Here is a 25,198-nt window from a genome sequence, read left to right as displayed (position 1 = left end):
ATAGCCAGCTTAAACGTTTTTGGTACGTATCTTAATGACAAAGATGAATTAATGATATTAAAAAGAGGATCTATGACCTCTGGAAGCATCTCTTTCAGTAGCTTAGTCGGTATAGGGTCTAACATACATGTTGTCGATTTAGATGATTTAACGAGTTTAGAAAATTCTTCCTCTACTATAGCAATAAATTAATCAAGTAGAGTGTTTTAAATAACCTTCTGTGATCTGATTTGGCTTCGGATAAAAAAATCAGACAGAAAATCTATTATTTTATAGTATTCTGCACAATGATAAAGTCTATATCGATTAATTAGCATTACATTATAAATATAATCTATTATTATGAAAATACCTGACATGGCTCGAAGAACACAGATAAATCATATATCGTTGCAATCATGTTTGCTGTCTTCAAAACATCTTTATCTGCATGTTACAACGATCTCTGTTTATGTCAGGGAGTTCTTGGAATGTCACATGACATGGCTCTTCTTCATGTGTTCCATATTTTGACAAAATGTGCATAAGGCGCCCTCAGGCTGCCAGTGTGTATTGAAAACACAGTACATCAGAGTATCCAGCGCTCATAATGATTACATCGGCACATTTGGGTATAAATTCAATAAATATTATTCCTCTCTATAGAAATCTGACATAAACCTATGAGAATCTATCAATATTTCTCCAAATCTGCACATTTTTGAGCTAAAAGCCCTGAGGGACGTTGTTTTGTGAAGCGCTTTCATGACGACCGCACAGGAGTTTTTTTTCTGAATGGAAGCGGCTGACGCTCATAATTCATATTAAAGGTATCGACTCATTTTTTTATTACATAACTCCTGACACAAATTAATACATAACTGTCACTATAAGTTTCTCAGAATAAAATAGTGGTCAAATACTGAAACTTGAATCTTATCTTTTTAATGATGTATAGTTTGTCAAGGTAATAACATTAAATAGTAACTTTTAACTATTTAAACAAATAACGATTCGTGTGTCGGCGCTCTGGTGAAGCTTAACAGGTTGCTTAACGCGTTTAACAAATTCTTCCTCTCTAAAAAAAACCCCTCTAGTTTTGTTACAGTTACATGCAACCAAATCCTAACCCTAGTAAGTACATGTAGATGTAGTTTTTGTAGTAGATTAATATTACTCAGTTCTTAAATGAATAATTACACTGTAAAAAGGACACCTTAAAATAAAGTGCAACAAAATGTTCTTAATAAAAGGAAACCAATAAAAAGGACAGAATAGCTTTTGTAAAAAAAAAAAAAAAAAAAAATATATATATATATATATATATATATATATATATATATATATATATATATATATATACATACTATAATGAAGCTCTTTTTGTTAATACATTCTACAGGACAGCAAAGAACTGAAGAACCACAAATATTGAATTCAGTAATATACATTTGGACATATATTATGCACAGAAAAAATATGTAGGCTACTAAAGTCAGATGTTGAGTGTGCTGAACCATTTTTAAATCAATGCAGTTTCTTTACACAGTTTCTTGACACAGTTTCTTGTTTTAAATCTGAGCACAAACTAATGTTACAAACTGTAACATGATATACATTTACATACAGTGATATACTTTTGATATCCAGTTTGGTGCATTATTGAAGAAACAGAAGAAAATACCAATAAATTATTTATATAAATAAATAAATACAACCTCAGGAAAAGTAAGCAAATGAAGCATCAGAACATTGGAGTCTGGATACATACTTTAAAAGCAGTGATCTGGCTGTTTGAGATTATCGACGACAGCACCTCTGGTTTACATCTTCCAGACTTCTGTTCATGTTTGTTATCCATGAGATTTTACATGTAAAGATTGTCAGACTATCATGTAGCTTTATCATCATTCAAGCAGACAATCAGTCCAAACCCAATGGATATCGTTACATGTGTATATCCAAGTGTAGAAATTTTGAGAGGCAAGTCTCCAAGTAAGAAAATCGTCATCCAGACTGGACTGCCTTAATCATCTGTTTAAGTGACCTTCACAGTATAGTCCCCACTTTTCTCATGACAGTAAAAGCTGAAATGTTTAGGGTCTTTTGTACAGAATAAAAGAAAGACAACTGAACAAAGCCATAAATGTGCAGAGCAGACTGGGCCCCTCGTCGAAGCTGTGAGAGACAGTAAAAGTCTCTTGGCTGGGGTGCTAGGTAACACTGTAAAAAACAAAAATGAGCCAATAAACTAAACAACATTTTGTGGGCCGGATACAAATGCTCAAGAAACATGTTTGTATTTTGGTCTTTCTAAGGATTTGAAAGAAACTTTATTCCAAGGGTCATTTTCTTAAATAATCGTTTACTGTTCTGATATAATGTAAATGTCAAATGTCTAATTTCTTTCATATATATATATATATATATATATATATATATATATGTATATATATATATATATATGTATATATATATACATATATATATATATATATATACATATATATATATATATATATATATACATATATACATATATACATATACATATATATATATATATATATATATATATATATATATGTATATGTATATGTATATATATATATATATATGTATATATATATATGTATATATATATATATATGTATATATATATATATATATATATATATATATATATATATATAATGTTCAACCACTAATTATTGGGAAAAAATATCAATATTTTCTTTTCAGCCCTTGATCATCTTAGGTTTTCTATTGGTGTCACAAAGTTGTTCCTTTTACAACATAAGAGACTGCAGGTGAGATAGGCGCCTGGGAGACAGATAAATAACAATCTGGAAGACAGATACCAGCATTCAGCCCATTTAATCTCCATGACATTGTACTGTCCACATGCTTTTCTCATCTACCACAACTCTTCTGCTGTAGGGGTGACTGGTAGGAGCTTAGCTTATAGCACTGCATTTTTCATGCATTTTATCCTGGTGGTGAGCTTGCTTTGAACAAGCCCAAAACACTACACCTTTTAGATGTTTCACTTATTGGACATGGACACAATCAGCATTTCAGGTCTAGGAACAATAGATAAATGCATAAATTAAGCATTGGCAACTGTTGCTTATTATGAGATATGTCAATGTGATATGACCATGATCACATGCAATCACATGCAAATTAATGCAAATTATTAACAGCATGCCTTCATCAGCATTTTCATAAGTGAAAACACATCACTTTTTGTCTTATCAGTTTTTGCAGTCTTTGCATTTCATGTCACTGGAGATCTTGCAGTGTTACAGCATTTGTGTTGGTATAATGACAGTACGATGGTGATGGGGGCCCATATACATTAAGTGAAAAAATGTGTAAAAAAATGGAATAAATAACAAATAAAATAAATAATAAAAGTTATAATTTATAGAATTTAACTTTATTTCTGCTTTTTAAAGACTGGTCAGAAATCATAAGATTAATCACAATTATTTTATTCTATTGACAGTCGTTTTACCGCTCACTTTTGTGTCAGTAGAAACTAAATATTTTCCTTATAATAGCTGAACAAACTACCAGGATTAGTTTCAATTTGACAAAACCAAACCAACCAAATCAGGCTTTGTTGGTGCCATATGACATTGATCATCAACTTTCTCTCTCAACTCAGTCTTTAATCCTGCCTTCATGGAGCATGTGCACATGAAAGTGTGACATCAGTAGCGAACAGCCAATCACATGCCTTGAAACAGTGAACATAGGAATTGTGATTCACTTCTCACTAGAGAATCAGCGAGATTCATTTCTCTCTTCCGCTGAAGATTAAGAGACGACAATGACGTCAAAGCTATAATGTAATTGTTTTATTTGGCATACACAAACGATAATGTAATTCCAAACCCAACAAATTCTGTGACTGTCCGTCTTCGAAACACTATTATATTTGTACTATTCACTTTTGAATACCATCCATTGTAAGTGGCATTAGGAATGGCTTGAGAGTGATTATGACTGACTGGTCATCTGACTGGTTACCAAAAAGACTAATTTTGAACCCTGAATGAGGTGAACCATGAAATCACCAATGTGCCCTGATCAAAACAATTAACCCCTTAAAGGGGCTATATGTAGAATTCAGAAACCCTTGTCATTAGGTAAACTGCAACCAGCAACTTTTGCTTGTGGTCGCATACGTAACGTACAACAGACAACATGATTCAGTGCTCCAATATATTCACGGCAAAGTTATTTTTTGTCCTGCACTCAGAAGTAAACAGAAGCTGGAAATACCTTTGCAGCTATAAACTGTTCACGAACATTCAGACAGCATCCACGCTGCTGAGAGCGACGTTTAGAAAGAATATGTGAAAACTGTGCTGTGTGCTTTCCTCCCAATAACAAAATATACACACAACAAAAATGACCCTAGTGAAAAAAAAAAAGTATACTTTATTGTATTTGAAATATATTCCCCTTTTCAATAGTACATTGCAAATATACTAACAAAAATTGTACTATCTTAAATATTAAAAGTATATTAGCATCATGCTTTTACCTATTTTCACAATACAACTTTAAAATAATTGTACTTTAGTATATTTTCTAAAAATATATTTTTTAAAATTCATTTTATTTTTTAAAAGTGTATTTATTTGCACTTTATTAAAAATATATTTTAGGTATATTTTAACTGTGTGCTGGAAATGATCATTGTAACAAATGCATTGAAAGTATACTTTCAAAATACATTATAGTATACAATAGTGTTTTGTACAAAATATAGCTAAGTTTTATTTGTATAATAATGTACATTTGTTATTGAAGACAAAGTATGCAATTTGTAGTATTTGGTCTTTAACTTGCAATTACAATGCAATTACCTAGCAGCCTATGAAGGAGTGAGACAGCTCTCAGATTTAATCAAAAATATATTAAGTTGTGTTCTGAAGATGAACGAAAGTCTTACGGGGCTGGAACAACATGAGGGTGAGAATTTTCATTTTTGAGTGAACTAACCCTTTAAGAAAGCATTTGATCTTAGCAATGTGGATATGTTTGCACCAGCTCTGCAATTCTCTGGCATCATGTCAACAGATGAGGTAATAAAAATTACAATGTAATGTTTGATTATAAAGTATATTTGAGACTACAGATGATGTAGATCTGGCCATGTGAGACTATAGTTTGAATTATTCCCCTTTCTTTGCATGACACGTTAAGATTAGCCTACAGAACTACTCTTTCGGCATTATCCTGAACATTGTATAAAAAAATATACACACAACAAAAATGCTTTGAGCACTTTGAGTGCTGAGAAAAGCACTATATAAATGTAACAAATTATTCTTATAAGCATTCATTTCATGTGTCGTTGAACGGAAGTGAGGCTCTCGGGAGCATACGTAAATGTCACATGCTTTCGATTTCCCGCTATAACCCCACTGGACCTCTAGGTTGAAAAATCGTCAATGCAAGTGAATGTGAGAAAATAATTATTTTCTGGTCCCGTTTGAATTTTGCCATGAATGTGAACATATGTTGTCTGTGAATTTTTAATATAATTTTTCGTGTGAAGAATGCTACAATTTAGCGGGTAGAAGTTTGATACAGTTAGACTTTGTGTGAGAGCACTTTGTGGACTACAACTCTTCGCTGCTTTCGACGCGTTTGATATACGAAAGAACAGCCCATTTGGTTTGAATGGTGACATTTGGGTACAAAACACACAGGCATCTCGATCTGTCTCCATAGATTATCGCAGCATTAGCACCGTGATTTGACAAGTGGAGGGAAAATGTGTTATGGGGTGACGTCACATAGGCGACATGTAGTCTTTCTCGTTATGTCTTTTCCACAACTGCTAGCCAAAGAATCATACAATATACTGTCAAACTCGTAACATGAAAAATTATATAAAAAATTCACAGACAACATATGTTCACATTCATGGCACAATTCAAACGGGACCAGAAAATAATTATTTTCTCACATTCACTTGCATTGACGATTTTTCAACCTAGAGGTCCAGTGGGGTTTTACGGATGGGCGGGACTTACCAGCTCTATAGACAATAAAAGTCTACAGTTTACAGGCTTTTATAGGCAATCTTTAGGATGTCGGGGAAGGTAGTTTTTTACGTTTTGTTACAAGATATTCACACATTGGCAACAAAAAGTGATCAATGCAAGATATTTCTTACATGTAGCCCCTTTAACCTTGTTGCTACAATCAAATCAAAATCAAATCAAAGTTTATTTATAGAGCACCTTTTTAAAACAGCAGGTGTTCACCAAAGTGCTGTACATACAATATAAAATAAACAGTAAAACTAAAAAGAATAAAATAAAATAAATAAAAACACAATAAAAAAGCAGTAAATACAATAATGGATTATAACACAGACTTACAAAGAACTCCTAACAGGTAACTCTCATACTGTGTTTTATGCAGTACTATACAAATATGTTTTTAAATGTAATTTAAAAACAGCAAGTGAAGGTGCCTGCCTAATGTACAAAGGTAAATTATTCCAGAGTTTCGGGGCCGCCACTGCAAAGGCACGGTCACCTCTGCTCTTTAATCTTGCATTGGGGGAGACTAAAAGCAGTTGCCCAGCAGACCTAAGTGCTCTGGATGGAACATATGGCTGTAATAGATCTGAGAGGTATTTAGGAGCAGTGTTATTTAATGATTTAAAAACCAAAAGTAAAATCTTAAAATCAATTCTAAAACGAACTGGCAACCAGTGAAGGGAAGCTAATATAGGTGTAATGTGGTCGTGTTTGCGTGTCCTTGTTAGTAGACGTGCAGCCGCATTTTGTACCCTCTGCAAACGTGTTAGAGATGCCTCACCAATGCCTACATAGAGACCATTACAATAGTCCAGGCGGGATGATATAAAAGCGTGGATGACCTTCTCAAAATCAGTAAAAGATACAAATGACTTGACTTTAGATAATTGCCTTAACTGATAAAAACACGATTTAACTACCAAATTAATCTGTTTATCTAGTTTAAAGTCACCGTCCATTAAAACACCTAGGTTTTTTACAACGGGCTTCACATATGACTTTAAGTCGCCAAGATCTACATCAGGGGTATTGATGGTACCACCAGGTCGGAACAAAATTATTTCAGTTTTATCTTCATTGAACTTTAAGAAATTGGAGGCCATCCAGGCTTTAATATCCTCAAGACATCTCAACAAAGGTGCTATAGAGTTTGCATTGTTTCGTTTCAAAGGCAGATAGAGTTGCGAGTCATCTGCATAACAGTGAAACGAGATGCCATGTTTCCTAAATATGGACCCTAAAGGTAATATTATATAAAGAAAATAAAATCGGTCCAAGAATGGAACCCTGAGGGACTCCACATACAAGAGATGCAGTAGAAGACACAAATTCCCCAAGACGTACCGAGAAAGTTCTTTCACCCAGATAAGATCTAAACCATTGTAATGCGGCACCCTTTACAGTACACCAACACAATGCTCAAGACGAGAGATCAGTATATTGTGATCTAAGGTGTCAAAAGCGGCAGTAAGATCTAACAGCATAAGAACAGCATAGTTACCTGTGTCAGTGGCCAATAATAAATCATTATAAACTTTTAACAGGGCCGTTTCTGTGCTGTAAAGTGATTTAAAACCAGATTGATAAATTTCTTGCAAACCATGCAAGTCTAGAAAGGACAGTAATTGTTTAAAAACAACTTTTTCCAATATTTTAGAAAGAAACGGGAGTTTCGAAATGGGCCTAAAATTAGCAAGAACCGATGAATCCAGGTTTGTTTTTTTCATCAGTGGTTCCACTATTGCGTGTTTAAAATGTAGGGGTACAACTCCATGAATGAGACTACTATTTACAATCAATAATATTGTAGGGCCAAGAGATCTATTTCTCTAAAGTGTGCTGTTGCTTTGGACAAAACTGTGAGATAAATGACTTCTTTCATACTTAACCAGTCACCTTTGACTTAACACTGCCAAAAAAAAAAACATATTTAACTAAGTCTTAAATGTCTGACACAGGTAACAGACTCTGAAGTCCAGTGAAGCCATCTGGATGACAGATGAAAAGGATGAAGATTTATAGTCCAGCAAACAGAGGCCAACAAGCCTGGGCAAGAAGATGCATACATAGCACTTGACCGCAAATGTGAACGGGTCAGCTAGCGTGGGAATGACAGACCAGTGCTTCCTCAACCATGACTGCCAAAACAACTGTAAATAAATGATAAGGCCTGAACGCCAGCCGTCACCTAGCAACGCAACACACAAGACAAATAAAAAGATCACCTTAGCAGAGAAAGATTTTCCAGATGAGCAAAGAGCATCAATCTGCAAACGAGTGTGATAGTTCATGCCAAAACATGCTACTCATGTTCTGAGATCTTGTGAATTTTGAATGTAAAGTTAAATTTTGGGATCATGAAGTGCCACAATGGAAGAAAAGTTAAAACAATTATTCAAACTATACCTAAAAACCCTAACTGCACTAGAGGATCCTCTATACTGTACATGTATTGCTTTGCAGCTGATTTTCAATTGAATTGTATTGCTGCTTTTTCAACAGCCAAAAATAAAACTGACTAAATATGAAATTAACTTTTTCATTCAATACTTAAAAATAAATAAATAAATAAACTAATTATAAAAAAAATAAACAAATGAATGAATAAACTCATTTCGAATTTGGCACAGAATTGAACTAAAACCTGTCAGATAAATAAAGATACATTTTTCCCATTATGAAAGACAAGAAAACCATGACGTCCTTTCAAAATAAGGAATTCTCAGCTCTTTTCAGAAGGTTAATGCTCAGTGTAATTTGTTTCTACTTGGTTTGTTATCATCGATTTAAAAATTTCATAAACTGGAAAGAGAAAATTGTTAAAAGTCACACGTCTTTTAACTATAGATGCTGTTCTGTTGTGACATTTGAAAGTCACTGCAAACCTGAGAAGCAAAGGTTCATCTTACCTTGTTTTGCAAGTCGGGTGTATGAGGCAGCATTGTTGCAGTCAAGTGCTGAAATAATTTCCAGTTTAACACTGCGTGAGAGCTGTGTGGTATGTTAAAGGACTAAAATATTGTTTTACCCTTCATTTGCTCTTTATCTAGTCCTTTGGTATTGGGTGATCACCCGTCCTCTGTTTGTTTAACAATGGAGGTCTTGGACCTTCTCAGATGTCAGCTATGAGGCTAAATAGACCATTGTTGTTAAGTCTACAGTTACAGACAGAACTTCAGCCCTCGGAAGGATGAGAGGCAATATTTACACCTCCACACAATACAATACACAATACACTTTATTTATCAGTGAGACAATGACAATACAAGCTATTCATTTGTATTGTGAAGGGGCATCTGCATAAGGGAATGCCCCAGTAACACATGAACATTCACATCTTGTTGAACTGACCCACAGGCTCATGAATGTGAATACACTGTATTATAATCAGATAGAAGCTAGGTTAGGACTTTATTATGTAAAAGCTACAGGAAATAAGTAAGATTTATATTTAATTGACCGTTTTAAAAACATGAACTTCAGGTTACTATCCTATATATCCAAGCATTGCTTCATATCAATGAAGATCAAAAAAAAAAAAACATTTTCTATAGAAAAACATTAATAATTTGTGAATTATTTTATTGTTTATTATAGTGAATCTGCTGATAAAAATCTGTAGGCATATATAAATAAATGTGAAAATGTGAAACAAATGTTTCACAGGCAGATTATTATTATTATTTTTTTGCCATATCCAACTGAAGTTGATGTTCAATTACACTGATGTCCATTATATTTCTGACTACTTCAAGCGCTCATGCTACTTCTGACACGAAAAACAAATATGCTGCGTTCCGAAATTGCGTACTGTCTGCGCAGGTACTACATTTGAATTTGAATTTACATCGCAACTGCTAAAAACCCCGTTTAAAATAATATGAATGAAGTTGTCAGGGTTCGTACAGGAAGCAGACAAGAAGGTAAGTTTTAAAGGCACAATATGTAACTTTTTTGCTTTAAAAATAGCAAAAATCACTATATCTATGTTATATTTTTTTTTTTTGTTGTGTACTTACATTATCCCGACTGTTTCCAACAACTTTCAAACCAGAAGAAATTTTAATTTAATTCGCACGTTTCTTTATTTCCGTTTTGTTGCAGTCAATGGCGTCATATCCGTGTTGTCCCTGGTTTCCGCTCGTGCTGCCATGGCAACCAGAGCTATGAACCAGAGCCCTCTGATAAGTAACCAAGGCGACAGACGCGGACAACTGTGTAGTTCGCAATGTCTATCTGCACGCTGTTGTTGTTTCGTTCAAACATTATGGACCATGGCAAGCAGACTTTGGATAAAAAAGGAGAACTAAAACGAGAATCAATATCAGCGCGGTGTTTTCGAGATGCCGAGAGCTCCCATAGACAGTATATAAACGAGAGCTCCACGTCCGAGACTTCGACCGCTCCTACATGTACTTTATTAAACAGGTGAGCACATTTACATAAAACTAATCAATGTTATATAGTTCAACAATGATAAAATGTTAGAATATGATCTATGTTATTCTAATGTTGATCTAGCTTACTGCTAGTCTCATACAGACAAACTAACACATACATTTAACTTAAACACATTCAAATGCAGTTTAGTGTGCTAGTGTGTTAATGTTAGACCAAGTGAAACAGCGCTGCGTTAACTTACCTCACAAGTTTAATTTGTCTAATAAACTGACCTGTGAGTTGTAATTCTGCACTTGCGTGTAATTCGGTAGAATGAAATGTCCATATTCCTTTTATATCCGCGGGACTCGCGTCGCTTGTGGAGCTGATAGCTCTCTTAGCAATCCCGAACTGCTTCATATCACAGTCATGATAAAAACATTGATGTATTCAGTCATCCATAAACATTATTAGATCGGTCGGCTTGACGTTGACAACAAGATCCATAATTCTTAGCAAATGCTGCATCATCAAACTACGCCTTTGTTATTGTAAATAGGTTAGCGACCCCTAGTGGAGAAAAAAATCCCATACTGTACGTTTAAGTGCTTTATTGCAGAACGGAACGGATTCAGTGGAGAATGGTGAGTATGCAGATAACAGATAACCTATGGTAACTTAACTCAATGATAATAATGTCTCTATTGCAGGTGATGAAGGCAGATGGCAGATGAACCAGGCTGAAGAAGATCGGGAAAGCAGGTAAGTATCCGGAGGACGAGAGGTGAGTCTGTGTGTCAATGTAGAGATGTGTATCGACGAGACCAGACAAAGAGTGAGTGACTGAGTGCTGAATATAAAGGTGAGCTGGTGATGGGATCCAGGTGGCGGTGATAACTACTTAGAGGAGAGTGAGTGCAGGTGTGCGCCAAGGAGGATTCTGGGGAGTGTAAGTGCAGAGACAGATGAGGAAGACAGACGGTGGATGTGACAGAAGTTCGGACATAAGGTGCGTTCACGCATGTCATAATTACCGAAACGATTCTGAACAGTAAAAAATCTTCACATGTTTGTAGAACTTGTAATTACAACTTGTAATTACAACTCATAATTTTCTGAGAGCTACGACTTGTACTATGGGGCCGCTGTACCATCTGACCACTGCAGATTTAAGGTGTGTTCGACTTGAAGTGGCGCTGTGCAGACCGATCAGTGTATGACATCAAAGTACCACGAGAGATTCAAAAGCATCCGGAGATTTATTTACAGTAATTACGACATGGCACAAACGCAGCAATACTACATCAGTCATGCTGTTACTGTCATGTGTCCTATCAGCATCAGTTGCGTCGATTCACTTCCCGTGGTCCCACTTCCCATAAATGATCCCACTTCCCATAAATTCTCTCCCGTGGCCTCATGGGTTAGTAAAGTATCCATTGAATGCGCACCAGAATCTCAGCGGAAGTAGGTTATCTGGGGACATTCTGCCTACTATTTTCGAATACTATGTATTCGGACATAATACTCTTTGGCGTACTGTTTTTAGCATAGGCTACCATACAGTAGGAAAGTATTCGACTTCAGATGTAGTGATGGATTTGCAACGGTCGCTTTGTTCACGGTCCAGTGAAGACAGCCTCACGCTGTTGCAGAGCAGGTTGATAACTATCGTGTCCGGTGTAGACAAGCAGCAATCTTCCAGTTTCTCTTTTGAAATTCATCTACTGGCCGCCTAGAGACAGGCTCCAAAAGAGAGTCAATCCCATATACCCCCCATATTAAAATGGCATAAACAGCATAAACAGAAAGTGGTTTTGGTCTATAGCTAATTTTGCACTTCATGACAACTGTGAGGCAGGGGCGTTTCTAGGTTTTAAAAACATCAGGGGCTGAGCCCGAAACATCAGGGGCTGGGGTGGGTAATAAGATAACATGATTCGATATAGAGAATAATGTATATTTTAGGCCTATATGCAGGGGGCAGACTGGTAAAAAAATTCAGTCCTGGCACTGTTTCCACACCAGCCCATATTACCACACAGACACACACATTCAAATGTGAGGTAGTTAGGGGGGTTCGGGTGCATGCTCCCCCGAGAAAATTTTGATTTCTCAGACCTACATATGTGCATTTTAAGGTGTTTGAAGGCCAACATTTTTTGATAACAATAGGTTTAAAAGCATGTCGTGGGCAGTAGCATAAATTATTTGTCAAGCAGATAACAGATTCTTAAACATGAGAATAAGGATAAATGTTGAAATAAATGATCCACACTAGAAAATGGAAATGCAAAATGTTTCTGCTAATTGTTGACAATACACAATCACATATTCCAAACAGGAATGGCCTTAAATGAGAAATCTTTCAAGGATTATTTTGCATAGATGTAAACTTTTTAGCATTAAAGATGGGTTTCAGCAACTTGTTTCTTTCTTGAGTTAATCAATGTTTTTGGCACTATTAAATCAGTTCAATTAAATTTCAATTGTTCACTCATAAAGTCACTTGTCACCACCTACTGGCTTAATGATGCAAGTTGCGCAAACACAAGCGGAGTGATACAAACTGTGAAAAGGCTGATGCTGGTGAAATATTCGAACACATTCGAGGACCTTATATATATAGGCTACATATCAGAGTTAAATAGGAATACATTGTAATAATGTTAATCAAGCAGACTAAATCACACGACTGCGCAGCAATATTTAAAGGGACTGTGTGTAGGAATTTCTCCCATCTAGTGGTGAAACTGTATTTTGCATTCAAACGAATAATGCTCTCCAGCGCCTCACTTTTTCAAATGCGCGTTGCATCTACGGTAGCCGTTATGTACCAAAAAGCTATGACAGGATGTCTTATAATAGCACTTTGAGTTTTTCTTCGGGTGAACAGGTTTGTTATTTAAAACAAACTGAAACTTGAAACAACGAAAAAAAGAATGCTACAGTATGAATTACTGACTGTGAAAAACATTAACTATGGTAATTAGTAGTAATGCCTTCTTTACTCGTTATATTTTTTGAAGTACGTGCATTGTTAGATATCATCATCATCAGAGCCTTCTCTAACGTTACTGTACTCAAGAGCTGCTATTCATCAAAGAGCCTGTTTAACTTTTAACTATAAATGTTCTACTGTCTATATAATAAAGTACACAACCAAGCAATGAAAAAAAAAAGCTTGTAATTAAGACCGTAACATTGACTTACCTGTCGAGAAGAAAGCAGGCAACTTCAGCGTCTCTTTTGAAAGCTTTCTCCTGCATTAGCTATCCCGACATTAACCCTTGTTTTTGTAATCTCCGGTCACGTTTCCTTTTACGGTCTATTTTGGACTTTTTCGACGACCGTGCAGTGCAGCCTTTTAAACTTGCCGGGGCAGTGACAAGCGCCTCTCTCTGCTCTGCTCCTCCGCTTCTGCTGGCTTCAGTCACGTGACGCTGGCTCTAAACGAAAACGCGTTGTGGAAACGCGTTGGCCTAGTACTTTTTGTCCCTCTCTGCTATTATAGTTTTTCAAGATGGCGGAACTACATGGAAGCCTCCGTGGACCTACCCGTCCCATGTATATAAAGATAATAAATTCTTCGTTTACGAGGATAAGTCAGATCATTGGCAGAGGTATTTGTACACCATTGAGGGCATATTTATTAATAAAAATATTGATTTTAGATAATAAAATACCTAAAAAGCTACACATAGTCCCTTTAAGCTCATTATACAAAGGAAATAATACAGATCTAGACAAATTGGGTTGCTTATAGTTAAAAGAATGTCATGAACGATCATTTAGGCTAGATGTAGGTCTATTTTTCACATTTTTGGTCACAAAATATTTAGTCAGTTTTGATGACTTTGCAATATTTATAAAATGTGAGAATATTAATAATGAAAAATGAGTAGGGCTACGCCAAAATGTGTAACATTTATGTAGCCTACAAAGGAATACAAAAGCCCCGACATAGTTTTGACGCAGCTTTAATCTCCCTTTTGGTTATTTCAATACTTAATTGACGACAGAACACGACGTTATAGTGCACTTTCACGGGTATAAGGTTGGAAAAACACGGGTTACAGGTTGCCTGGAACGCGGCATAATTTCTATACTTCACATTAAAGATGTGACTGGGCCAGCCCAGTGTCAATCAAGAAAAGAACCAATGGGCCGCTGATCTACATGTTTAATGAAAAATGTAAAAAAAAAACTAAAGCTGACTTTTTTCTTTTTTTTTACCAATGCATTACAATGCCATTAACCCAGCGCCGGCAATTAAGCAAAACAAAACAAAACGAATGGGCCCCCGATGTACGAGTTTTATGGGCCGTTAAGACAAAGACAAAAAAAAATAGCCTATTAGATGTATCGGCCCAAAAAGCACGTCGGCCCACCGGGAATCTCCTAGCCTACATGCGTGGACGTCACACTTTAAATCCTACCTGTTGCCTTTGACCATCCACTTATTTAGCTGCTGGCGCATCAACTGATCTCCTTTTTTACTTTCTTTTTCTATTTTTAGTCCCGACAGCTTTTTTGCTTTATCCATCTTTTTCGACTTTCGTACCTGCTCGCTCAGCGCCCGCGATATTATCCCCCCCCTCTCTATGTCAAAATTCTATGATGGAATCTTATGAATATCCTACTCTAGCCTGTTAGTCCTCTAAAAAGTTATTTAACATTGAGGACATGCAGAAATTATTTAGAAACGCACAACAGCAGCTACGTATAGATTTTTTTTTTATTTACCATCGCTTTGGCGCCCCCCTGGTGCTGCGCCCCTATGCGCCGCATATAGCGCATGCCCACTTTTTGCGCCACTGGATTTTTTTTTATTACTCATCCGTTTAAATGGCAAATAAGGCAAATAAATTGCCCTACACCATTTGTGTAATGAATATGAATGATGCTTCAGATCATGCGGCTTGTTGAGGAGATGTGTTCCATTACTTTTTGGTGTGGTCAGACTTAAGGGCAAAGCATGTACAGTATCTGAAGGAAAGACCCAAGCCATATCTAGAGACCAGAATTTCCTTTCCATATCTTTCAGTCACTTCGACATTGTGGCGATTGACTGACACTGGGAGTCGCACTTGGAAGACCCCAAAACGCCCTCCAGTGTCAGTCAATCGACACCACTGCTACGTCTACATTAATCCGGATACATTTTAAAACAGCGTTTTCGTTTCAAAACGCTCTCTGTCCACAATAGGATTTTCCAAAAGTTTCTCGTCCACACTGAAACGTCAGAAAACGCTAAATTCACCTTACTGCGCATGAAACCCTCATATAAGCTCACTGAGATGATACAGACAGAACAAGACATACGAAAGTTATCACGCAATTTTTCTAGCGGGATCAATATATTATATTATTTATATTATATTATATTATATTATTTATGCCGCAGGACAGCAAATGCGAGTACATTTTCTGTCATCTTTGCAGGACTGTTGTATGAAGAGTGTGCAAAGTAAAAAATTTTTGCAACTGTGTGAAAGTGAATAGTGCATAACATATACGTCACATGACTAAACATGCGTCATTGTTTTCAAATACCTTTATTTTTATAGTCTACAATGCGAAAACAGCGTTTTGAAATCTATCCACTTTGCGCAGAGTGTTTTCATTAAGTTTCGTTTTTTTTATAAAAACTCAGTGTGGACAGAAGGCCAAAACGGATAGAAAAATTGTAAAACTAAAACGTATTAGTGTGGGCAAGGCCCACGTCTCATTCCCTCCATCAGGGAACGGAGGTTACAACAGTAGCTGAGACGATTGTTAATGAAAAATGTTGGCTTAATGCTGACACTTCAGGTACTGTCATCCTCTAGACCAGCGGTCCCCAACCTTTTTTGCGCCACGGACCGGTTTAATATCAGACAATATTTTCACGGACCGGCCTTTAAGGTGTGGCGGATAAATACAACAAAATAAAATTATACGACCGGCATAAAAACTGGGGTATTTTTTAAATATAATAATAAACGTGAATCCAATGTGTAGGCCTACTCGCAACATTATTAGCAGCGTCCTCGTAACATCGCGCCTAAAGACAACTGAGAAAGCCTGAACACAAACAAAATGCCCCCAAAAGAAAAAAATCTCCATGTTTTCGGTGCTGATGCGTTCATGTAACATGTAAGGGTGGCGCTGCCAATAAAGCACCTAAAAGCTGTCACAACGAACCGGCAAAATTAATGGTTATGAATATGTAAAATATAGCAGGAGACATTTTAATTGTTTACTAATAAACCAGTTTTTGTCATGTTAGTGTCGGCTGGAAAGATGAAGTTGACGATGCTGACTCGCGATCTTCGCATGTAGTGAACGCGCCAGAGAGAAATGCACAATTCATACGGATTACATAAGCAGAGAGCAGTCTGTTTTCTTTCGTTTTGAATTGTTCTGTTTAAAAGTACACATTTCAAGCTTTCTATATATGTCTCAGGTCTGTGAGGCAAGTAGGCTACCTTATACGCTGATTTTCGGTTAATTTATGAGACCAGCTCACGCGCCGGCGCCTCCGTGTCGTGATTATCTATTTTTTAATATATTTACTTCTTATTTATTAAAACCAGACAATTGGATGATGAAACATTGATTAAAATTAAGATACAATTAATACAAAATTAAATTAAATTTAAAGACAGGCTTTGTGCTTTCTGTTTGAGGTCTCAGTGAAAGTTTTAAAGCAGTCTTTCAGTGCCGCTTTCAGAGCACTCACGTCCGTAACGGAGAACTGTCCCGTCTGTAACATTGTTTTTTTGGGGTTTTTTTGTGAAATAAATTTCTAAATAAATGCGACTTATAGACCAGTGCGACTTAGGCTATATATGTTTTTTCTTCTTCATGGCGCATTTTTTGACTGATGCGACTTATACTCCGGAGCGTCTTATCGTCCGGAAAATACGGTAAGTTATTTATTATTTCTGTGCGGCCCGGTACCAAATGTCCCACGGACCGGTACCAGTCCACGGCCCGGGGGTTGGGGACCCCTGCTCTCTTCAAAAGACTTTTGTGAACACTAAGTCGGTTATTATTAATTGCTTTCTGAACCCAGTCCCTGCCGTTCCACATACAACGACCAACTCATTCATTCATGATCACAGAAGACCGTGTGCCCACATGGGGAGCCTGAACGTTTGATACCCGGAAAATGGTTGCGAAGGTTTGCATTTAAAAGCAGTTAGGTCATCAATATTTCACCGTGGCTATGACTGATTTTTTTAACAGGATCTTCCTATTACTAGGGGCTTGTGTAAGAAGAGCCTCCTGCTGAATTATGCAGAGGATCTGCAAACTGGCTCTCCAAGTGGAGAACATACATATGAACCCATACACACACTTTCACTCCCACACAGGCAGGTTTCAGTCCACTTATTATCCATAAGTACTGAGCCAGGCTCTAGGTCTCATTAACGGCATTAGAAACAAGTGCAAAACCCAACAATGCTTCCCATAAGCACAAACAAGAGCAGAGGTGCAGAACATTTACATCAAAATCGATCTTTCTAAGGTACCTCTAACTGCACAACTGTAAGAAATCAAAGGTGATTTGTCATTGAGGAGAACTCGCTCTCTAAATCCAAAGCCTCTATACCAGCAATCCCATTATGCATTTGGGCTGATGCTTGGGCATTCATTTTTGGAATCTTAAATACAAATTGCTGACTGAGCAGTTCTTTCAGGCCACCATGGAATGTTATAATGGTGTTCCTAATCACATTAGAAAAGATCAAAGATGATTGAGTAAGCTTGCTATGTCATTTTGATCACTAACTGTAACTGTCTGCTTCTCATTCTTTCTGTCACTCAGGCTACAGTAAACATTGGGTTCACTCCACTCTAGTTTCATGGAGGAGGAGATAGGTCTTCATTAACATAGTATATTAATTTATATTTTAAATAATAACCCAATGGCACAAACTATTTGCAATGAGAGTGTGTTGGCTCTTCCGGTATCTTGTCTTATAGGCTCTTGCCTAATTCCAGTGAAAACATATCTTAATGTTACATCATACAACATTCCAGATAATTCCAGGCTTCCAGCTTTGCTGCAGTAGTGTGTATCCAAATACATTTTGGCAATATACTAGTGTATGGATATGAATTCTTCCAAAACCAGATTATTTTAGCTACAGTATATGCTGTCCACATTGATTTAGCAGCTCTGTACTTTGTCAAATGCCCCTCTCCAGCAATTTCAGTTGAAACGTCTGAGAAATAAAGTGTAATACCTGTTGATTTGACATAAATGAGAACACAAATATATGAATTGACCTTTTTTCCACACCAAGAAATGTAAACCATCATGGTGTACATCTTAAATTGTAATGTATTGATTATTGCTCAATATAGCCTATTACTGAGCGAACATTATACTGCATGTAGGCCTACATTACACAAAGTATTGCACGTTTGCACATACATACATAATTATGTGTTTTACTGTCTGAAGCTTTACCTATATTTTCCACCAGACCAAAAATTGCAATAGTCTATTTAATTCTAAATCTTGCTGCGGAGTTTTGCTGCCATCTAGTGATTTGTAAAACATTTGCAACAAAAAATAAATGAAATAGTTTGGAATCTGAAAGGTTCAGATCAAAATGCGCCGTTTTTTGTTTGTATTTGCCCCTTTCTCATTAAAACGTTATTAATCAGCATTTTTAACACATAAGCATAGGTTAAATCCAGACGTAGGCTAAATTTAAGAGAGCCATAACAAGTGTGCATATTGTTTAGCCTTTAAAAAATAAAACTAAATAAAATAAAAAGATATTCTGGCATGATTAAAGACAAGAAATAACCCATACATACGCTAATTCTTTCTGAGTTTTATTGTTTTAATGTTTTATTATTGAGATTAAATACAAACACACACACATAGTAGCCTGCACACATAAAATAGCCTAATAACCTTTGTGTAGTGTTCTGCGAAAAGTGGCAAAGATGTTAACTGAAATCAAGCAGACCTGCATCTCCTTCATGTTGTCCACTGGAGCAGAGGGCTGATGAGTTCCTCTGGATCTGATGTTTGACTTCACTGTCCGGTAACTCAAAGCCATGATCTACTGACCTTTTAAGGGCTTTATAGGTTTGTAAATCTCATCCTAAAACTGAACTATGTTTTTCCACGCTGTCTTCTCGGCGTCCAGAAGGATTTTAGTGTTGACCATGCTGTGAACGAGCCGCCCAGAAAGCACTTTACTTTCTCCAATCTCCACTATAAATTGTTGTTGGCAGTTGCCATAGAGATGCCGACGTCAGGGGTAACATTTAGGGGTCATATAAAAGTGCCCCGGCCCAGTGAGTCCAGAGAACAAAGGTCTTAGGCTACTTCACTTTCATTGATTTCGCAAATCGCTTTTTTTCTATGTATGCGGCTTTAAACTTTAAATGTTTAATGTTTAAAGCCCACGATATATTTTCGCAATGTTATGCTCAGGGGCCAGTTGCATTTCACAGTTGACTGCGTCTTAAAACTTGTCTGAGCAAACTAGCAATTATTTAGGGCTAACTTAATCAGTCTACCAGTGTACCTTTTATGTAACTGACTTAAAAAAAAGTTATGACCAGTCTTGAAGAAAAATAAAATAGATGACTGTAAGACGCAGTTTGTGCAACTGGCTACAGGAATGTTGGGCACAAATTATCTAAATGAAGCACATTTCTAGAGACATTTTCATCATCAGATTTTGAGTTAAAAAAAAATCATTAAAAAAAATCCGGTGCCATCCATCTGAAAGTTGTGCGGTCGCTCTTGTGAATCGTCTGTCTCGAGTTCGTGTAATTCTGCAGTTTTTCATAACACAAGAGGGCGCTATTGTACCAATGTAATTCCTCAACTGTTTCACAAGAGGGCGCAATTGTTTAAGTTCTCACACCTTTCCATGCATCTTACATTAGTGAACAGATGGGTGAATGCTGAAACAGTGTTGCAGTGCTGTTTAATATTTCGTTGCGCAAGTGAATAAATATACAGGTTTTTAATAAGTTAGTTTTATTCCTTGTGAATCACACATCAATTATACACACACCTTGTGGGTTCCAGAAATAGATGGTGTTAATATTCAATGCTTAAAAATGGCACATAGCTTACAGAAAATTTAAATCTGTTATTATTTTGACACTATTGAACTTAGACAAACATAGCCTATCAGAGAATAAATAGGCTAAATTTTTGTGTATGCTTTGTCTCAAAACTTGCAATTCAGTAAATTGCAGTGAGATAGGACACGTATGTCTGCAAGATGTCTGTTAAAGATCACTTCATCTGGAAAGCATCTGCTGTTTACTAACATCTGAAAGATGTCTTTAAGATGTCAGTTTTACATATTCTAAATCATAAACATCTTAAAGGCATTTTCAAAATGTCTATTTGACATCTGACAGGAAATGTCCCATAGACGTATTGCAGATGAGCAAACACTCTAAAAAATATGTCTTCCAGATGTAACACGTACATCAAATAGATGTCTCTGTGATGTACGTGTGCATTATCAGTAACATTGTATTATAATATAGGCTACTTGATCAATGTGGTGTTGGTGTAATCATCAGACATTTTGTTATGATATGACAAGAAAACATAAAGAGGGCTCCATGGGAACCTCATGACAAGTCAAGCACAAGTTTAAAAATACATGTTGACCTTTTTATGAAAATAATGATAGGCATATGACAAAAAAAAAAAAATCTATATGTAAAAACATAGCATATTAGCCTAAATTTTAAAACTTTATTTTGAAAATAAGTTCAATCACATGCAGCCTATATTCCAGCTCCAAGAAAAGCATTTTACTTGATATTTTTATTAAATCAAACCTGTACTAAATAAAGAGAGGTGTACACGTTATTTTTATTGTATTTTTTGTATGGAATGAATAGAACCAGCATCCCAAAAATGACTTGGCAATTTGTGTGTGTGTGTGTGTGTGTGTGTGTGTGTGTGTTTGGGGGGGGGGGGGGGGGGGGGGGGGGGAATAGGGGATTCCAGGAGACCCCTTTCCTGAAGAAGACCTCCCCTCTCCCTCCCTTCATCCTCCTCTCTCCTAACTGAAACTCAGGAGCGCCGCCGATCGGTACCGACACCTCTCCAGCGAGCTAAAGCCAAGATGGAGGGTCCGTGCTCAGCGAGCACAGGAACGAATCCCCGCACGCCACTCTTTGCTTTCCAATGAAGAGGATTTATTCCCGACCAGTCACTTGGAAACCCGACTCTGATCCGTTTGTTTGCGGAGTTTTGTTGAGGGAGAATCATTGATCCGAGGATGAGTTCAGGGGAGGGAGAGGACACATCTAAGGAGGCGGCCGACATAGCGGCGTTTTTTAAATCCGGTAAGTGAAGAAGAGAGGGGCGCGCGCCTCGGTGTTTTCGTGATGATGATGACCCGCTTATCCAAATCCCGGTTCACGCCAACGATGCGTGACCGAACAGATCGTACCATAGATTAGAATATTTGTTGATGATGGTTAGCCTACTGTGAATCCGCAGACGTGATTTTATTGCCAGATGGAGTTGGCAGGTTAAGATATATGAGTGCTTTTATTTACCATTTATTTGGGATATGACGTTACATTTCAGTGCGCGCGAGCCTATTCATAAAACAAGCCAGTTAACAGTTTTTTTTTTTATTGTTTTTTTTCTTAAAAACTGTTGTCATACGTCACTGTTTATAAGCGTGATGTTTGAGTTCAGAGTGAGGTGACGTCATAAAGCTTGGCTGAATGCATTTGTTACGGTGCTGCGATGTCATGCGTCTCAATGATGCCATACGTCACCAGCCCACTGCATTCATCACGTTAATACTCGATTACCCTACATTTCATTAACTGCACGTTTCACCATGATGGTGTGAATTTTGAGCTCATTTATGATCCACTTTGGTAATCCTGGTCTGGTTGTTGCAGTCAGCTGTTGGTGTGATTTGTGTCAGCTGTCTCTGCAGTACCAGGTGCATCAGAGGAGGGACTCTGTAAGGGGCCATGGACACCCTGAGTGACAGCAGGAGTCTTACAATATCACAATCTCTCTTTTTTTCTCTTCAGCATGGCATCCAATTGTTCAACTTTATTGTGAGTGCAGGTGCTACAATGGAATAATGAATAGGGAATAATGTATATTCCCAGTGTTCGTTGAAGGTAGAGGAAATTAATTTAAGTATGAAAGTCCTAGGGCTCTCAAGAAAAAAAAAGAGCATGCATTAATATTAAAAGTATTTCCAATATATTGTACATTTTGTCTGACACAGCCTGGCTGCTGTTTAAATAAAGTATGTGTTATATACTTCCTATTAAATAGTTTGTAAGACCTGTGATGTATAGTAATTTATGGTCATGGTCATGGTTTGCTTTGTCACATGACATCATACAATGAGTTTGAATAATATTATTTGGGTCTCATTTGAATTTTTTAACACTAAATAGTTATTTTTGTTTGCAATTTCATTATTCAAAGGTGGGAATAGTAGTTTTTGAAAAACAGTTTTGGCCAATGTTGATATTTGAAATCACCAAAACAAACACGACCCCTACCCTAGGGATGGGAATTGATAAGAATTTAACGATTCCGATTCCATTATCGATATTGCTTATCGATCCGATTCCTTATCGATTCTCTTATCGATTCTTATTGGGTGAGGGAATAAGTACAAATTTGTTTGTATTAACTTGCTTTAATATCTGATCAGAAGACACAGCACAGAGTATACACAAATTATGTGTAGCAACCTCAGAACAAACCTTAAAGTAGGTGAGCTACTTCTCAAAGTAAAGTCCAGGGACCTATAGCCTAGGGCAGTGTTTCTCAACCAGTATGCCACAGCACACTAGTGTGTGCCTTGAAAGATTATCAAGAAGAGTGCCTTAGGATTAGGAAATTGATAATTTTCACATTCATTGGTCCGGACAAAAAAAAAAAAAAACTGCCATTTATGTGCCATAAAAACTAAAAACACAGACTGAAAACAGTTAAGGAAGAGCTTGTGCCTTTTGGAATATTAACAGTGCTCATTTGGATTAGGCTATTGAGTTACTAAACCAATCTTTGTCAAATAATACACGTGTTTTCTTCACATTTTTAACGTTTTTGTTTCCATTTGTTTAATTTCAAGATCTGATGTGACTTATCCATTGTTGTTTTTACAGCTACAAAGCTGGGAGCACTAAATGATATTCAGGCACATTATACACTCTTTTAACATTAAATAAAGCACAAAAATAGTACCTGATATTATCATTGCCACACTTTGAGATTGTTGTTCCAGCCCGACGTCGCAGTAAAATAGGATCCGTTTCAAATAGAATTGTTGCGTGTCGCGGCTGGTTAAACTTTGATTAACATGGAAAATGATACTTTTTATCGCGTGTCGCGCCGTCGCGTCGCATGTAGTTAGGACGCGGTCAGAGCGCTTCTGCCTTGATGCCATGTTTGCTCATAGTGTTTGCTACATTCTGAACCAAAACAACGCAGCACGTGTGTGACGTCATGTCACATTTGAACGAGCGGAACCGATAAGCGGAATCGTTAAGCAGGCATGCTAACGGTTCCAAGGAATCGATTCACTGGGCACCGGTTCTGAAGAAGAACCGGTTCTCGGTTCCCATCCCTACCCTACCCCACCCCACCCCAAAATGATCTCGCCCCTAATTTGATAGCTCCACCCCACACTTATGTACACGACTGTAACCCAGGCAACGACTATGGCGGAATCTGCTGTATCTGCTTGCTGAGGGTATGATGTCATTAATAAGTGAAAGCATGTGTTACTATGGTAATCCATGTCGAATGTTTTTTGGTATGCGTGTTTTAATGACGACGCTCAACACCTATCCCAAAAAAAAACAAAGTTATCATGATCAACTCGACAGCACGAACACGACAGTCATAGTAACGAATACAGTGAGGAAAATAAGTATTTGAACACCCTGCTATTTTGCAAGTTCTCCCACTTGGAAATCATGGAGGGGTCTGAAATTGTCATTGTAGGTGCATGTCCACTGTGAGAGACATAATCTATATAAAAAAATCCAGAAATCACAATATATGATTTTTTAACTATTTATTTGTATGATACAGCTGCAAATAAGTATTTGAACACCTGTCTATCAGCTAGAATTCTGACCCTCAAAGACCTGTTAGTCTGCCTTTAAAATGTCCACCTCCACTCCATTTATTATCCTAAATTAGATGCACCTGTTTGAGGTCGTTAGCTGCATAAAGACACCTGTCCACCCCATACAATCAGTAAGAATCCAACTACTAACATGGCCAAGACCAAAGAGCTGTCCAAAGACACTAGAGACAAAATTGTACACCTCCACAAGGCTGGAAAGGGCTACGGGGAAATTGCCAAGCAGCTTGGTGAAAAAAGGTCCACTGTTGGAGCAATCATTAGAAAATGGAAGAAGCTAAACATGACTGTCAATCTCCCTCGGACTGGGGCTCCATGCAAGATCTCACCTCGTGGGGTCTCAATGATCCTAAGAAAGGTGAGAAATCAGCCCAGAACTACACGGGAGGAGCTGGTCAATGACCTGAAAAGAGCTGGGACCACCGTTTCCAAGGTTACTGTTGGTAATACACTAAGACGTCATGGTTTGAAATCATGCATGGCACGGATGGTTCCACTGCTTAAACCAGCACATGTCAAGGCCCGTCTTAAGTTTGCCAATGACCATTTGGATGATCCAGAGGAGTCATGGGAGAAAGTCATGTGGTCAGATGAGACCAAAATAGAACTTTGTTGGTCATAATTCCACTA

At 37.1% G+C, this 25,198-nt stretch overlaps 2 protein-coding genes across 7 annotated transcripts in view; one reads left to right on the top strand and one right to left on the bottom strand.

Annotated features, from left to right (window-relative positions):
• Positions 1-19,501, bottom strand: part of dnah5 (dynein, axonemal, heavy chain 5) — a gene marked incomplete at its 5' end in the record, with an annotated part of 162,820 nt that extends 143,319 nt beyond the window's left edge. The window contains one exon of one of the 2 annotated variants that reach the window (XM_084089567.1): positions 19,409-19,501. In XM_084089567.1, coding sequence (XP_083945693.1) covers positions 19,409-19,501 — 93 coding nt within the window. Of the gene's footprint in view, positions 1-8,962; positions 9,092-19,408 lie in introns of those variants that run through there. The other variant, XM_084089568.1, reaches the window with a different exon arrangement.
• A 2,024-nt stretch (positions 19,502-21,525) lies between these two features.
• triob (trio Rho guanine nucleotide exchange factor b) overlaps positions 21,526-25,198 on the top strand; it is a 153,504-nt gene continuing 149,831 nt past the window's right edge. For all 5 annotated transcript variants that reach the window (XM_084088832.1, XM_084088830.1, XM_084088831.1 and 2 more), the window contains exon 1: positions 21,526-21,773. In XM_084088832.1, the coding sequence (XP_083944958.1) occupies positions 21,707-21,773 (67 nt within the window). In that variant the 5' untranslated portion in view covers positions 21,526-21,706. The remainder of the gene's footprint in view (positions 21,774-25,198) is intronic.

This window comes from Abramis brama (genome assembly GCF_963993115.1).
Source record: "Abramis brama genome assembly, chromosome: 17".
Classification (NCBI taxonomy): domain Eukaryota; kingdom Metazoa; phylum Chordata; class Actinopteri; order Cypriniformes; family Leuciscidae; genus Abramis; species Abramis brama.
Note: the sequence above shows the minus strand (reverse complement) of the source record. Positions and strands in the feature narration are given on the sequence as shown.